The sequence below is a fragment of the Lontra canadensis genome, unplaced genomic scaffold, assembly GCF_010015895.1.
Source record: "Lontra canadensis isolate GAN:19392208 unplaced genomic scaffold, GSC_riverotter_1.0 scaffold19, whole genome shotgun sequence".
NCBI lineage: Eukaryota > Metazoa > Chordata > Mammalia > Carnivora > Mustelidae > Lontra > Lontra canadensis.
In genome coordinates this window covers 23852737-23867136 of record NW_022631013.1, presented here as the reverse complement: position 1 = coordinate 23867136, position 14400 = coordinate 23852737, and the positions used below count along the sequence as shown (strand labels likewise).

General features: G+C 46.4%; 1 protein-coding gene across 4 annotated transcripts in view; it reads left to right on the top strand.

The window, feature by feature from the left end:
* The window catches only part of PTPN3 (protein tyrosine phosphatase non-receptor type 3), a 109974-nt gene extending 108838 nt beyond the window's left edge, over positions 1-1136 (top strand). For all 4 annotated transcript variants that reach the window (XM_032860817.1, XM_032860816.1, XM_032860818.1 and 1 more), the window contains one exon: positions 551-1136. In XM_032860817.1, the coding sequence (XP_032716708.1) occupies positions 551-628 (78 nt within the window). In that variant the 3' untranslated portion in view covers positions 629-1136. The remainder of the gene's footprint in view (positions 1-550) is intronic.
* Positions 1137-14400: the final 13264 nt, after the last annotated feature.

Below are 14400 nucleotides of genomic sequence, written 5' to 3'. Positions count from 1 at the left end.
TGTTTACAGTGCATCTTCCGGGTGGATTTTCCCAGCTGGTAAAGCACCGTCTCAACGCTTTCTTTTGCCCCGTACACTTCACTAAATAAGTTCCATAGGTGTCAGTTAATATAAAGAACCACATCCTGCTGAGCAGCGTTCAGTGGCCCTTCCTAAAACAGGGTCCAGGCTCCTTACTGTGGCTCAAGGCCCCACACGCCCAGGGCCCGGCCGCCAGCGCAGCCTCTCCTTTCCCACCCAGGTGTTCCCGGCCCTGGCTCTGAACCTTGACTCCGCCGCACGGAAGGGGCTGCTTCCTCCCTGGGCAGGGGCTTCCATGACACTTTGCCTGTCACTGTCTGGGAGTCCCCAGCCCTCATGAGGCAGGAATAACGGCTGCACGGGGATCTCTGCCCCGCCGTGCATCCCCGGCAGGGACTCAGGGTCTGCCCTGGCCCAGAGCCGGAGCTCAGATCACTCACAAGCCGCGTCAAAGACCGAGCGTGGATGCGGTACGGAGCCGCGGGTGGGCCGACAGGTTTCTTTTCTTTTCTTTTCTTTTCTTTTCCAGAGCCAGTACAAGTTCGTATGTGAAGCGATCCTTCGTGTTTATGAAGAGGGCTTAGTCCAAATGCTGGATCCCAGTTAAGACAACTGTGAAGCGTTCATTCCTCCTTCCCAAGGGCGTCCTCCGTCAGAACAGACCTTCTCTCTGGAAGCAGCAAGAGGAAATCTGTAGGCCGTGGGGAAGGAATGAGCACATTTGAACCCAGGCACTTTAAAGTTCTCTAGAAGAGGTATCATGTACAGAGGAACCGTGTAGATAACGCATGCAGTTATAGCAACTCTTAGGCCCATTCGTCCTCGAAATAAGCAAAAGGGGATCTCGGTTTGGGGCCTGTCCTATTGCCTTCCTCCCTAGACCTCACCATGTTCCTGTAAACCATCCTTGGGCAGTTGGGAGGGGAGGCCAGCCATGGTGTTGACCTCCCAGAAACAAGAGGGTGTGGCTACTTGGAGTTGCTAGGGCGTTTGTGTGTATGTGTTTATAGGACTCTAAGGGCTGAGCTTTCTGTGCTTCGAGGCAGAGCTGGAACCGTTGGCATTCACCCGCCGCTGCTAGGGGAACCCTGATGAGTGGACTCAGAGGCAGGCTGAGGGGCAGGCGCGACCTTTTCTGCCCCGCCTTCCTCTGCCCCATCTCCCCACCACTTCCCGTATTTCGTGTTTCTGAGAATCATGTCCAAAACGCCCCACTTGCTCCCTGCATTAGTGACCCTCTCCAGGGGCTCACACAGTGCCTGGACCAGGTTAGTCATGTGAGTTCAGGCGAGCTTTCAGCTGCGGCTCTGAGAACGACGTCTCCTTAGGGAGTAGGGTCCTTCTCGCCTGTCCGTCCTAACCGTCCTTGGGAGTGGGGTCCTTCTCGCCTCTACTCGCCCCTTGGCTATACCTGCAGAACCCAAGACTGGAATTCTCGACTACTGAACCTACTACGTGGATTGCTGCTACTTCAAGCTATTAAACTTGAAACATTAATGATTTTCCTGAGGGGAGATGGGATATCATCTAAATATTCAGAATCTTTGGCCCTTCTGAGGAAAGATCTAGTCGTGGAACCATGGGAACCCCAGCTTCTAGAGGGTTGTCCGTGGATGTGTGTGGATGTGTGTGTGTGCCCATGGTAAGTGTTTCTCAGGATTCCGAACTTGATTCAAATTACAGTTGAGTTTCTATAAAGAATGAGTCTCTGTATAGAAGAACAAATGTGTGCATTCACCCTCGGTTAGAATGGTCTCCATTTCATTTCAAAGGAGAGGATCAGGCTATCTGAATATAAACACAATTTGATGTTAATTTATTCTAAGTGCACCCCGATTTTGATTGTTCTAAAGAATTATGCCTTTGTTCATACTGTGTTAAATTTTTTAAAAATTTGTGACAGGATTGTAGCAAATTATTATTTAAGGAAAATAAATTACATAAAATTTTTAACGTGGTATTTTTAAATAGCGGCTTTTATGTATCCAGAAGGGAGAGGAAGCTCAGCCAGTTTCTTAGTGGGATTTATAGGAAAAGGATGCTTTTATATCATAGTGTGCAGAAGTGAAGCCATCTTGATGGTTCACAAACTCTGGACCATTTGAGTCATTTCCTGGTTGCAAGCTGGATACAGACCTAGATGATGGGAGCCGGGTTTCTGAAGGTTCTTTATCTCCAGACTTAGCTCATTTAGTTGCATATTTCCCACCTGTCCCCCACCAGTATTTTACTGCTAAATGGCAAGGGTGGGAGGGAAGTGTCACACCGGGTCACCCACTACTCTGAGACAGGAGACCATCGAAGCCCCACCTTTATCGGATTCCAGAATGAACCCGGAAAGGTTGCAGTTATGCAGTTGGGAGATTTGGTTCCTGGTCCCACTCCTGAATAACTGTCTCTTGGCCTGGTCACTTGGGAGCAGTACATCTCTTTCTTCTATTTCCTGTAAAACAGGAGAAATAATTCTGAGGCTATGGGTTGAATATGAGGACGGAAGAAAATGTTCTCAGCCGGAGATTTCATCAGCTGGTGGCTATCTGACGCTGCTTACAGGTGCATTACTTGGAAAAGTTAATTTACCAGCCATTAGCCCAAAACCAGAAGCAGAAGTATATGGATCTTTCCACAAAAGAAAATTTCTTTTGCTGAGAACAAAAGGACAAATGAATATCCTCCTACCAATGCCTTTCTTCAGTCTGGACTCAAAAAACATCCTACCAGTTAAGTCCCAAAAAAGAGGGGAAGGTAGAAAGCTGACCTCCACGTAAATGCCATCAGGATGTCTAGCAAGACATTGCTGTTTGATAAAAATGCACCAGCGCCCTGTGTGCAAGAAGCTTGAGAAGACTAAATGTGTTTGGAGAGTTGTGGTTTATTTTTTTTTTTCCTTAAAAAACAAATTATTCAATATAGTTGCAGAAATGCTGTCATTATTGTATGTAAATTTCTAAAAAGCTTACCAGGGTTCCAGCTCACTTTTTTCTGCCATGGTTCAGGCCAGTGGTGCAGACCCAGCAGATGTTACTAGCAACAAAATTCATGAAATACTGGGGAAGAACAAGACAAGACAATTATCCAAAGGGGCAAAATACACGAGTAAATATTACTGCAGACACAGCTGATTAAATTTTGTGCCACCACATTCCTGCTTCAGTGCTTCCTACATTTAAGCAGTTCTACTTTAGCCTTTTGGAGTCCTAAGTGAAAAACTTCAAAACGGAATATTTTGCCTGGAAAATTTGGCTGGATGTGAACAGAAAAGACATTTTACATCTGCATTTTGTTTTCTGGAAGATCTGATCAGACCCACCGATGTGCTGACTTAAGAAGGGACGTCCCTCCCTGTGTCCCTGTAGAACCTGCACTTGGTATTTTGACTTCACAGAAAAAAAAAAAGATAAACTCAGATTGGCTGGGGGAGGTCAGGATGAGGGGTGTTATATCACAAACATGCTGGTCTGTAATTCCTACCATAGTAATTTATACTTAAAAAGGTTTTTAGTTAAGCTTTTTATTTTAATTCCAGACAGTTAACATTGAAACATTAAAAATGCTTTTAGATTAGTGTAAGCGCTCTTGGTCCTCTATTGCTACCTGATACTTTTGTTTTTGTTGTTCCTCAGAAATTATCATTTTAGTGAAAGCACCAGGCCGCTTCATCCCTCAGAGGCAACAAAGAGGCAGCATCAATAGGAAATGCTCATAGACGCTCAAACAAGGGAAAGCTCACTAGGGTCTAGACCTAGACTTGGGTGAGATGTGACACCCTAAGGCTTCAATCTCCTTATGTGTCAAAAGGAGAAGATTGGGCTGGACTAGATGAGTTCTTGGGTTCTTTCACGTTTACCATTCTGGGAGTCAGTGTTCCAGAGAATTGAAATTAACCCCCAATCAAAGCCATATAATGCAACTGGAGAGAGACGTAGCACCTTTCCATGACTTGTGTCCAAGATACTGTCCCTCAAACCTCAGCAGGGTTGAAAGCCGAGACAAGGATCGGCACCCTCTGGTTCTTGCCATCCTGCGCTGAGAACAAAACCTGTAAAGACTGCAGAGACTCTGACCTCAGCCTAACTCTGAGGAACTGAACATGTGGGAGTCTGATGGCCGACTGTCCGCCATCTTTATAACCCACATTCTGTTTGGAGCAACGAAAAGATTGGTATTACGTCATTTTGGAAAGTATCTTAATAAGCGACATTTTTTTCCCTAAATTTGGGATGTTTTTCATTCTGAACCGTCCGTGACTCTACTGAAAAAGTTTGATGATATAAAAACACACAAGTTATGCAACACTTTTTGTTGTTTGCTGACATTTTTATTCTAATAATTGTCTTGATTTCTGAAAGGATTTTCTCACTCTGTTTGCTTCTTTTTTTTTTTTCTCTAAGTAAACATCAACTGTCTTGGAGGAGAGTGCTCTCTGCCCATGCCTGCCTTCCCTCTGGTCAGGAGCATGACAATGCTCCATACCTATTTCTGTCTTGACCTGGTATGGCAAATTCTAGATCTGAATTAGGTTCAGCTGTCATGACAACAATAACTGACGTAAAGAAGTTTCAGTACTTTATATATCACACAGGGCTGCCAGGGTGGCTCCAAGAGCCGCAGGGTCCCAGGTTCCTTCTGACCTGGTGCTCTGCCATCCCTGGGATGCTGCTTCAATGCTGAGGTCCGTGATGATGGCTCCAGCCAGCCTGATGGAGGAAGGGGGAAGGAGCAAGCAAAACCCCCTCCCTTAGGGTATATCATCTCGATGTTGGACATCTCTATTGATTAGAACTTAGTGGTAGCATTATACCTCCTGCAAGGCAGTCTAGGAAAGGTTTTTATTCCCAGAAACTACGTATCTTACAAAATCAAGAGTTCTTTTTCTGAGAAGGAAAGAATGGGTTTGAGGGACAATTAATAATCTCTACCTTAGTTCAATCCTTTGGTTCTGCCGTTCCTCCTCTCTCCAAGGTAGACAACCCAAGCCCCAGCCACTTATGGTTTGAAGCTAAAGCTAAGATCACCTTTGGATGATCTGTGGTCTTCTCCATCAGCTCTGCGTGACTTCTTGTATAATGACCTCTAAACTCAAGACAAGTCATCTCCCAACACACTTCATAAACAGCAGGGAAGTAGAAATAGGAAAACAACCACTGAAAACTCATTCATAAGAGGAAAGAACAGGAAACACTGCTCCAAGCAGTTATCCAAGCCCACTGCACAGGAAGAATGAAGATGCTTCTAGAAGGCCAGTAAGTCCCTCAGCTGCCCGAGAGCCAAGTCCTGCTCTCTGGGGGGACTTCCTTGTCCATGGGCCTCCATGGCCACATCCAAGGTGGGAATGCAGTGGCGGGCAGCCTTCTTGGGGACAGAACAGCTTTTGTCACCGGTTTACTTCTGGAGCAGTTTTGGCGGGGTCCCCAGAGTTGTGGTTTCTGAATTCCAGCAAACGCACAGCTGAAGGTCTGGCCTAGAATGACATTCTGTGCTCTGCTCATGCCTCTTAAGGGGGGCTACCTTGAGGCCACCAGAAAGAGAAGCCTTGGGTGGGAAGGCAAGACCCTTCATCTGATCTTTAGAGCTACCTAGTTATTTCCTGGCTGAGAGTCCTGAAGACGGCTTGCTGCCCTCAGCCTTATCTCCTGCTAAGGCTGTCACTTCAAGGCCACTGCCTTGAATAGCTGCAGTTTGAAGAACATCAGCAGCTGGTATTTTCTGTACTTGAAGACCTTCATGCATTTTGAGCACAGGTTACAGGCTGCCTCCCTTAGCCAAACCAGGCTCCCTCCCATCTCTGCTGCAGCCCACCAGGCTCAAGCCCCAGCCAATCTCACTTTTATGGGACTTAGTGAAAAGCAACAAGGAACAACAGTCATACTTATTGTACCCTCCCACCATTTTCTCTATTATCTGGCCTTGGTCAGCATGTGGTTCCTCCTCCAAAGTACTGCAGATGACACTACCATCAAAGTGACACCTTAGTCACTGTATAAAAGGCAATGTCTGTCTTTGCCATCTGCTGGCCTGCCAGTTCCACTAAGCCAATGCCATATTTTAGTTGTTATTTGTAACATCCTACTTTTGAGGATCAGATTCTGAATCCCAAAACCAAAGTAAAGTTGGCTGGAGCAAAACAGAAATTTATTTCTCTCTCAGATAAACACAGGAGTCCAGAGCTGGTAAAGGGGCTAAATGGTTATCATGATCTGTGCCCCTCCAATCTCGTTGCTCCATTAGCCCCAGCATACATCTTCATCTTCTACCTCACAGTCCAAGATGGCTGCTCCAGCGGCAGTCATCACATCCACACTCCAGGTGGAAATAAAAAGGGAAATGGTGGCAAAAAATGCCTTTTGCCTTTAAGGATAATTCCTAAAAGTTGCATAGACTTCTTTGCACTGACAAACAGTTGGCCAGAACTTAATCGTATGGGTACACCTCGCTGCAAGTAAGTTTAGGAACTGAAGTCTTTATTCTGGATGGCGCACTACCCAACCAAAAGTCTGGAGTTTTCTTACTGAAGACAGGGAAATGATGGTTTGGGCACCTTAGCAGCTCCTCTGCAGATTTCTTGACTCTGAAGTCAAGGAAACAAGCCCTACTGAAGGGCTGACTTAGGAGGAGCTACTCTGCTCAAGATCTAGTGCACAGGGAGGATGCAGTGAAATCATTCAGGTAAGACTGACTGACGGTCTGGAAGTACAGCACTCACCAGCTGACAAGGTCAGCACCCATCCCTTACATTGCCAACAACGTTGGAATAAGAATAGATTGATAACACAGACTCGACTTCTTTTCTAGAAACCCCAGAGCCCCACCCATTCCCCATCCCCAAATTACATAAGTTAGTCTCCCCATGGCCACCCTTGTATCCAATACTCTCAGTCCCTAAACCTCCGGGTTCCTCTCGTGGTCAAGGAAGGATCCAGGGTTTTCTGCTGAGGCTGCCCCCCGGGACTTCCAACATCATCGTCCAAGCCAAAGGAAGAACCAGGGAAGACCTGTTGGGACCTGCGGTGGCAGAGGCCCAGGGGAGAGATGGTGGCAGTGAGGACGAGGTAAGTGGTCACAGCCCCAACATAATGTAAGAGGAAGAAGAGAGGACTCATAACTGGCAGGTGTGCAGAGAAAGGAGCTGAGGGCAGGCCAGTTTCTAGGTTGGGCAATGGGGTGCGTGTGGTTGCCGCATGCCGGGAGGACCAGGTGTGGGGAGGAGGATGGGATTGCTGTTTGGGGCTGACGTCCAACCTTAGGGACACGTAGAGCCAGTCTGAGGAGTCTCACACAGCCACGTCTAAACACAAAAGTTCATTCTTAAAAATGATGTAGATACTCCTGGGTCCCAAACACCCCAGTGGGCCACTGTAGTTGCCTTTTCTTTTGTGCTCTTTGTGCTTGAATTTTAATCCATTCCGATGCTCTCTGTAATTAAGTGCAGTTATTAAAATAGTCCGTCTGAGGGTGAATACACAGTTGTCATAGTCTCGTCAGGCTGCAATAACGGAAGAGTACGGACAGGGTGTCCCACAGTGAAGGAAGAAGAGAGGAGAGAAGAAAAATGAGGTAAAATATTATAAAATATTCATGATGCCGCAAGGAAAAAGTGCAACAGAACCGCCTGGCGTGGAGGGGCATTGCCTAGGAGAGGCGCGCGTGTGACAAGTGTAAGGTCACTGTGACCTCGGCCTCTGGGGCTCCCGCGAGGAACCGCGTGCTCACATGTCACCCAGACCAGGCGCACGGCTTCGGTTGCAGTGAGAGACCTACCTGGCAACGGCCGGAGGTGTGGAAAGGAGAGCAGGCCTGATCGTAATCGAGGCCAGTGAGTCAAACGTGGAAACAGAAGACGCGCTATTTATAAACCAACCATAAAACCTCACCAGATTGAAAGAGAAACAACTGAGAAATGCCTAGACACATTCTAAGATACATGTTCGAGTCGGAGCCCTTCAGGGGCCTCTCATTTCTTGTTTCAAATCTGCTTTGTCCTGGATAACACAGAGCTTGGAGGCATTGTGTTCTTGTGTTTGGTAGGCACCGTCCGGGCGTGCGGTTGCCCAGCAGGCCCAGGAGCTGCTCCCTTCCCTGCAGTCGGCGCCCAGCAGCCTCCTGTGTGTCTCCCTCCATCAGCAAACTGGCCTCAGGCAAGCCCTCCCGCACAGATCCTTGATCGTCATATTTCTGCCTCACTCGTCCCAGGTCAAGTTCTCCTGTCTTTCCTTCCTACCACCCAGAACCCAAAAAGCTGTTCATAGCAGCCTACTTCACAATGAACAAGATGTGGAAACCAGCCAAATGTCTGTCAGCGGATGACTGGAGAGACAAGACGTGGTCTGTCCACACACCGGAACATTATCTGGCCAGGAGTAGGAGCGCAGGGCTGACACACGCTACAACATGGGTGAACTTTGAAAACACGCTAAGTGAGCGAAAGGTCAGGTGTCGAATGACTCCACTTATAGGAGTGTCCCGAGAAGGCAGATTCATAGGGACAGAAAGTAGATGGGAAGTTGATCCCGGGGTGGGGGGGTCTGGGAGGAAGAGGGGTGGGGAGTGACAGCTGATGAGTGTGGGGTTCCTTTTGTGTGGCCCTCTGATGGCTGGGAAGACACTGCCTCTCTTGTGTGTTGAGTCTATGGTTATGCTCACCTTATCTCCCTGCTGGAGAGATCACAGCTCATAGAGAAGCAGGTGTCACTAAATGTCCGCGGAATGAACACCAGCCGGTGCTCTTCCCTTTGTGTTGCTGATCTCAGCCAGGACCCTGTTCTCCCGAATACTCTGCCTTGATTATGCCCCTTAATACCCCACCACCCTTCTCCCCAGGACAAGAAGAAGCTGGGGGAGAGACGAAAGAAAAAGATCGCTACGTCTGACCACATAAAAATTCAGGACACTATATGCACCAGAAAAAGGCAATCAATAAACTGAGAAAAATATTTGTAACAAATATGACAAAATTTTCAAAGAAGAGATACCATTTTTAGCTTTACACTTGGCAAAAATAAAAGTCATGTTTTTAGGCATATTTAATGACAGTTTTATGGAAAATATTCGAATGGAGAAAAGCCTACAAAGAAAGTCAATATTTTGAGAGTGATTAGACCAAAGTTGTGGGATTGGGGGAGGGGGAGGCTTTTTTGTTAAGTTTTGTTCTTTTCCAATTGTTTATGATAAATAAGCATTACCGATAGAATCATAAGGACAACACAACAGATTATGCTGACTTTCCTGTAACATAAGTCTCCATGTTGATAAGGGGGAGGTGAGATGACGGTGTTGGAACATCAACTGGTACTGGAACATCCTGGTAGGTACAACCTACCGGGAGGGCTACCATTTTAACCTTTGGTCTTAAGAACCTGAAAAATGTTGATATTTTTTAATCTAACTTCTAGTCATTGATTCAGTTGATTAGAATAAAAAGCAGCTATGAAATCAAACAGAAATGGAGGCAATTTTTATACGTCATTGTTCTTTGCAGAGATTTCTAAAGCACGGAAACATTGGAAACAATGGAAGTGTCCAATATTGAGGATATAGGTTAAATCAATTATGGCATGGTCATACAAGAGAATGTGCAATCATGGAAAATACCATTTGTAAGGAACTGTTAAGCAAAATTAAAAATGATGATGTAATGTCCAATATAAAAGGCTCAATACAAACTAAAGAGCGTGGTCTTCAAGGTGTGTACGTCATACAGAACAAGAGGCTCAAAAGATTCTACCACTAGGTTACCAGTGACTATCTTGAGGTTTATGAATTAAGGTTGCTTTTAGGTTTTTTCCAAAACTCTCATGTATCTTTTTATAATCGGGGAAAAAAATCATTTTTAAAAAACCACTTTTACCTAGTCACAGATTGCTTAATAGTACAACTTAACCTCACAAAGGCATGTGACTCTGACCCAGCAGTTTCACCTTCAGGAATGTATTCCTCACCTGTGTGAAGGAGCCCACGCACTTGATTATTCACTACAGCATCGTTATGGCAGAAGCCTGAAAACAACTCGAATGCCCAGCATAGAGGTCTAGTTAAATTGTAATACAGACTTACAATGGAATATTCAGCCGTCACAAACAGCAATGAGGAAGCCCTTTATTGTTATTACTCTAGACTTTTACAAACTAGCATAGTAAATGTTCTATACTATCCTTTTATTACTATTATACAAATATAGAATGCTCTCCCGGATAGTGTTAAATGAAAACAGCAAGATAAGAACAAGGTGTGGAGAAAACTTCCAATTATGTAAAAAAAAAAAAGTTAAATAGAACATCCGTCTATGTGAATAGACTACATATAGTTGTAGCTATAGACAATAGACACTTGTGTCTATAAGCATAAAATAACTGAAAGTTCACACAAGAACCTTGGAACACAGTTTTTTAAAAATGCAGATGCTTTATTCTAGATGCTTTGGTACCTTTTTTTTTAAATTTTTATTTTTTATTTTTATTTTTATTTCCCCTATGATTAACATCAAATCAGCAGCTGTATGGCCTCTTCAGTAATAAGTAATTAATGCCCAAAATTAAAATAAAAATGAACAGCCACTGGTTCCCTAGCATTGTTGTTCAGAGCTTGGACTGTGGATTCAACTTGCCTCATTTTATTTTTTTAATATAAGATTTTTATTTATTTATGTATTTATTTGACAGAGCACAAGCAGGGAAAATGGCAGGGGGAGACAGAGGGAGAGGCAGACTCCCCTGCAGAGCAAGGAGCCTGATTCGGGGCTGGATCCCAGGATCCTGGGATCATGACCTGAGCTGAAGGCAGACGCTCAACGGACTGAGCCACCCAGGCGCCCCTCAACTTGCCTCATTTTAAATCCCAACTACAGTGCTTGGTGACAATGTAAACATGAGGGGAATTTCTTAAAGGCTGTAAGCTCAATATCCTCAGTCATGAAATAGAGGTGACAGTAACACCTGCCTTGAGGGATTGTTAGAAGGATTAATGCAATTATTAACTGAGGATTAAATGAGATAATCCATGTAAAGTCCTTTATTGTATACGTATAATACGTAACACCTATTATAATTCCTTGATTGTCCTAGGGATGGCTGGTTCCCAGGGCCACCGGAATCTTCCTGCCTCCCCAGTGTGGAATGCCGTCACGTACGTCATAAAACTGAGCAGATTAAATGAATTAAAACATTTGAAATCCCTGAAACAGTGCCTGGTTCACAGGAAAGGTTAACAATTGTTATGAACAGAAACATTGTTTAAAAGGCCATTCCCAGGGACGCCTGGGTGGCTCAGTTGGTTGGACGACTGCCTTCGGCTCAGGTCATGATCCTGGAGTCCCGGGATCGAGTCCCGCATCGGGCTCCCAGCTCCACGGGGAGTCTGCTTCTCTCTCTGACCTTCTCCTTGCTCATGCTTTCTCTCACTGTCTCTCTCTCAAATAAATAAATAAAATCTTTAAAAAAAAAAATAAAAAAAAAATAAAAAAAAAAAGGCCATTCCCATTCTTTCCTCACATCTCTGAACTCGTGGGCTCCTTGTGTTTCAATAATTGTATCTTTCCTAGAATTTCTTCATAGAGGGGTCCCTCGGTAGCTTAGTCATTTGAGCAGCCAGCTCTGGATTTTGGCTCGGGTGATGATCTCAGGGTCCTGGGATGGAGCCCCGGGTCAGCTTCTGTGCTCAGTGGGGAGTCTGCTTGGGGATTCTCTCTCTCCTTCTGCCCCTCTCACTGCTCGCTTGCTCTCTCTCAAAATAAATAAATCTTGAAATTTTCTATGTAGACACTTTCTGAACCTGCCTATTATTTTCCCATACTGTTCTGCTCTGGTTTTAAGGCTCATAGTATCTGTTCCTTCATCACTTCAAAAAATTGTAAACCTGCTTGTTCGAGAGGGTTTTTTCGCATCGTTTTATCATCTTTAGCTCTTGGGTTGCAAAGTCTCCCATTTGTTGCAACTGCTGACTGCATGGGACAGGTTTCCTCACTTGGGTTTATAAATGTGTCGCAAGCCCTTCTTTATTGGCTTTCTGGGAGCACCCCATACTCAGACTGTAGAAGTTTCCCTTCCCCGTGGTTTCCTGGACCTTCCGTCCCCCTCCAGTTCTAGACACGTTTGTCCATTCCTCTGTCCATTTGGGATCCTCATACCCTGCAAGTGAGGGGAACCTTCCATGTTCCCATGAGCCAGAGCCAGACCTGGAGCTGTTCCAGTCCCGCCTCCTCATCGACAACAGCCTTTGGGACTTGGAGCTTTCCTCAGAGAGGCAATCAGAATTGGATGTGCAAATTTACTCAGTTGAATTCAGTTGAATTTTGTTTTTTTTAACAGTACTGAACAGAGATTTGGAGGAAACGTACCAAAATGTTAACTGAGCCAGTTTTAGCGTTACAGGAATGAGTAACTTTTCTTTCTACTTGTTGGTATTTTCCACATCTTTTATTCCCTTTACCTTGGGGAAAAACATCATAAGTCTTGTTTATTTTATTTATTTTTTATTTATTTGAGAGAGTGAGTGAGAGCGAGCACGAGCAGGGGGAGCGTCAGAGGCAGAGGGAGAAGCAGGCTTCCCTCAGAGCAGGGAGTCCAACTCAGGACTCGATCCCAGACCGCTGGGATCATGACCTGAGCCAAGGCAGAGGCTTAACCAACAGAGCCACCCAGGTGCCCCCATAAGCCACTTTTAAAAGTGATTTGCCAATCAGCTAGCGGGAGGTTGCTGAGGTGGCAAGAGAGGATCACTTTCTCCTGTCAGACACTGGGGACAAATAAAGCAACTTCGGGAGAGATTGTGCTGGGAGGTGGAGGGACTGGGTGGGAGTGCCTGTTCTGTCATGTGTTTGCTGGACCACCCATGGAAGCAGCATCTCTCCGAATCTTCTTGCCCCCTTGTAAATGGAGATTGCCCATCAGTTGGTTGATTCCACAGTGCTTTATGGATTATGTGCCACGTCCTTGGCTCTATTTGTGGGGTCTGGGGCTGCCACAAAGAACCAGACAGTTGTACACTGGAAGCTCACGTTCTAAGGCAGAACTGTCCAATAGAACTTTCTAGGATGATGGCAATGTTCTGTATCTCCACTATCCAATATGGCAGCCACCAGACCTATGTGGCCCTGAACACTTAAAATTGATTAAAATTGAGTGCTTCTGAGGGGCAGTCCTTTTTCTTTGCGTGTAATTAAATGTAAATATCCACATGAGGCTAGCAGCTGCCTCATCGGATTCTGCCATAAAGAGCGGTGAATGCCTCTTGCCCTATCTCACGGTCTGTAAGAGGGTCAAAGCCACGTAAACACGGGGCTGTGGGTGTCCTCAGATGGGAGGGTGTACCGTGCCTCCCTCAGACAGAGCGAGCTGCGGGACAGACTCAGCTGTGGGGACCTTTAAGATACGGAGCCTGCTGTCAGGAGCATGAGAGGGGGAAGAAAACACTCAAAGTGGCAGGCACGTGGTCTGGGATCACCTGCTCCACCGGCAAGCTGTGGTCTCCCTGGGGAGCACAACGTGTCCTGTTGAGAACAACAGGTAACTAAATCTGTCCCAGTGACATCTGACTGCTTGCTGGCTCCCATCTCTCTCTCCCACAGTTGGCCCCGGGTCCCTCCAGCTGCTTTCTTCCCCGTGGGCGGATCTCTGCCTTTCAACTTCCCTTGAAATGGGCGGTGCCAACCCACGTGGTTTCATTCCACACATACCCACCCTTCCCTCTGCCGCCCCGAACCCTTCATTCCAGATCAGGCTGGTTTTCTCAGCCAAGAACAAGGGGCAGCAGCCGCGCCTTCTGGCTTTGCCTGACACCGTGTTCTGATGACCTTCTCCTGGGTGTTTGGGGCCTCGTTTGCTCTGAGAGCACCCTTTATAACATACCGGACCCCTTTTCCACAACACCCACCTTCCCCCACTCGCCCTGCTGAAGGGGACACCCTGGGGCCTCAGGCGAGCCCTGCTGTCCCCCCTCCTCCCCTCGACCACAGCTAACTGGGTCAGAAGTGACCCCAGATCAGCCAATCTAGAGGTTTGCCGGCATCCTGTGAGGTGGCTTGACTTGAAAAGATGGGCTGAGCCTATCAGATGCTTTCTTGCCGGGACTCGTACAGAAATGCCCAGAGAATGAGGGAGTTAGCCGTGGCGGATGAAAAGAAGTTTTCAAAAAAAAACTTCAGAAAAAGTTGAAAAGAAGTTTTGAGATGGCATCGGGACCCGCAGAGGTCACAGAAAGCCTGGCTTGTCGGGAGGCCGCCGCACAGAGGAGATGCAGAGGGGTGATGAAAGAGACAGAACAGCTGGCCTGATGCGTCTCCAGCTCGAGTCCCCGCCCGCGTAACCGAAGACAGCCGAGAACTCTCTTGCGGGTAACTTGTCATGTATCACAAATCGGGTTTCCTGGAAACGGGCTCTGAGGGGAGTC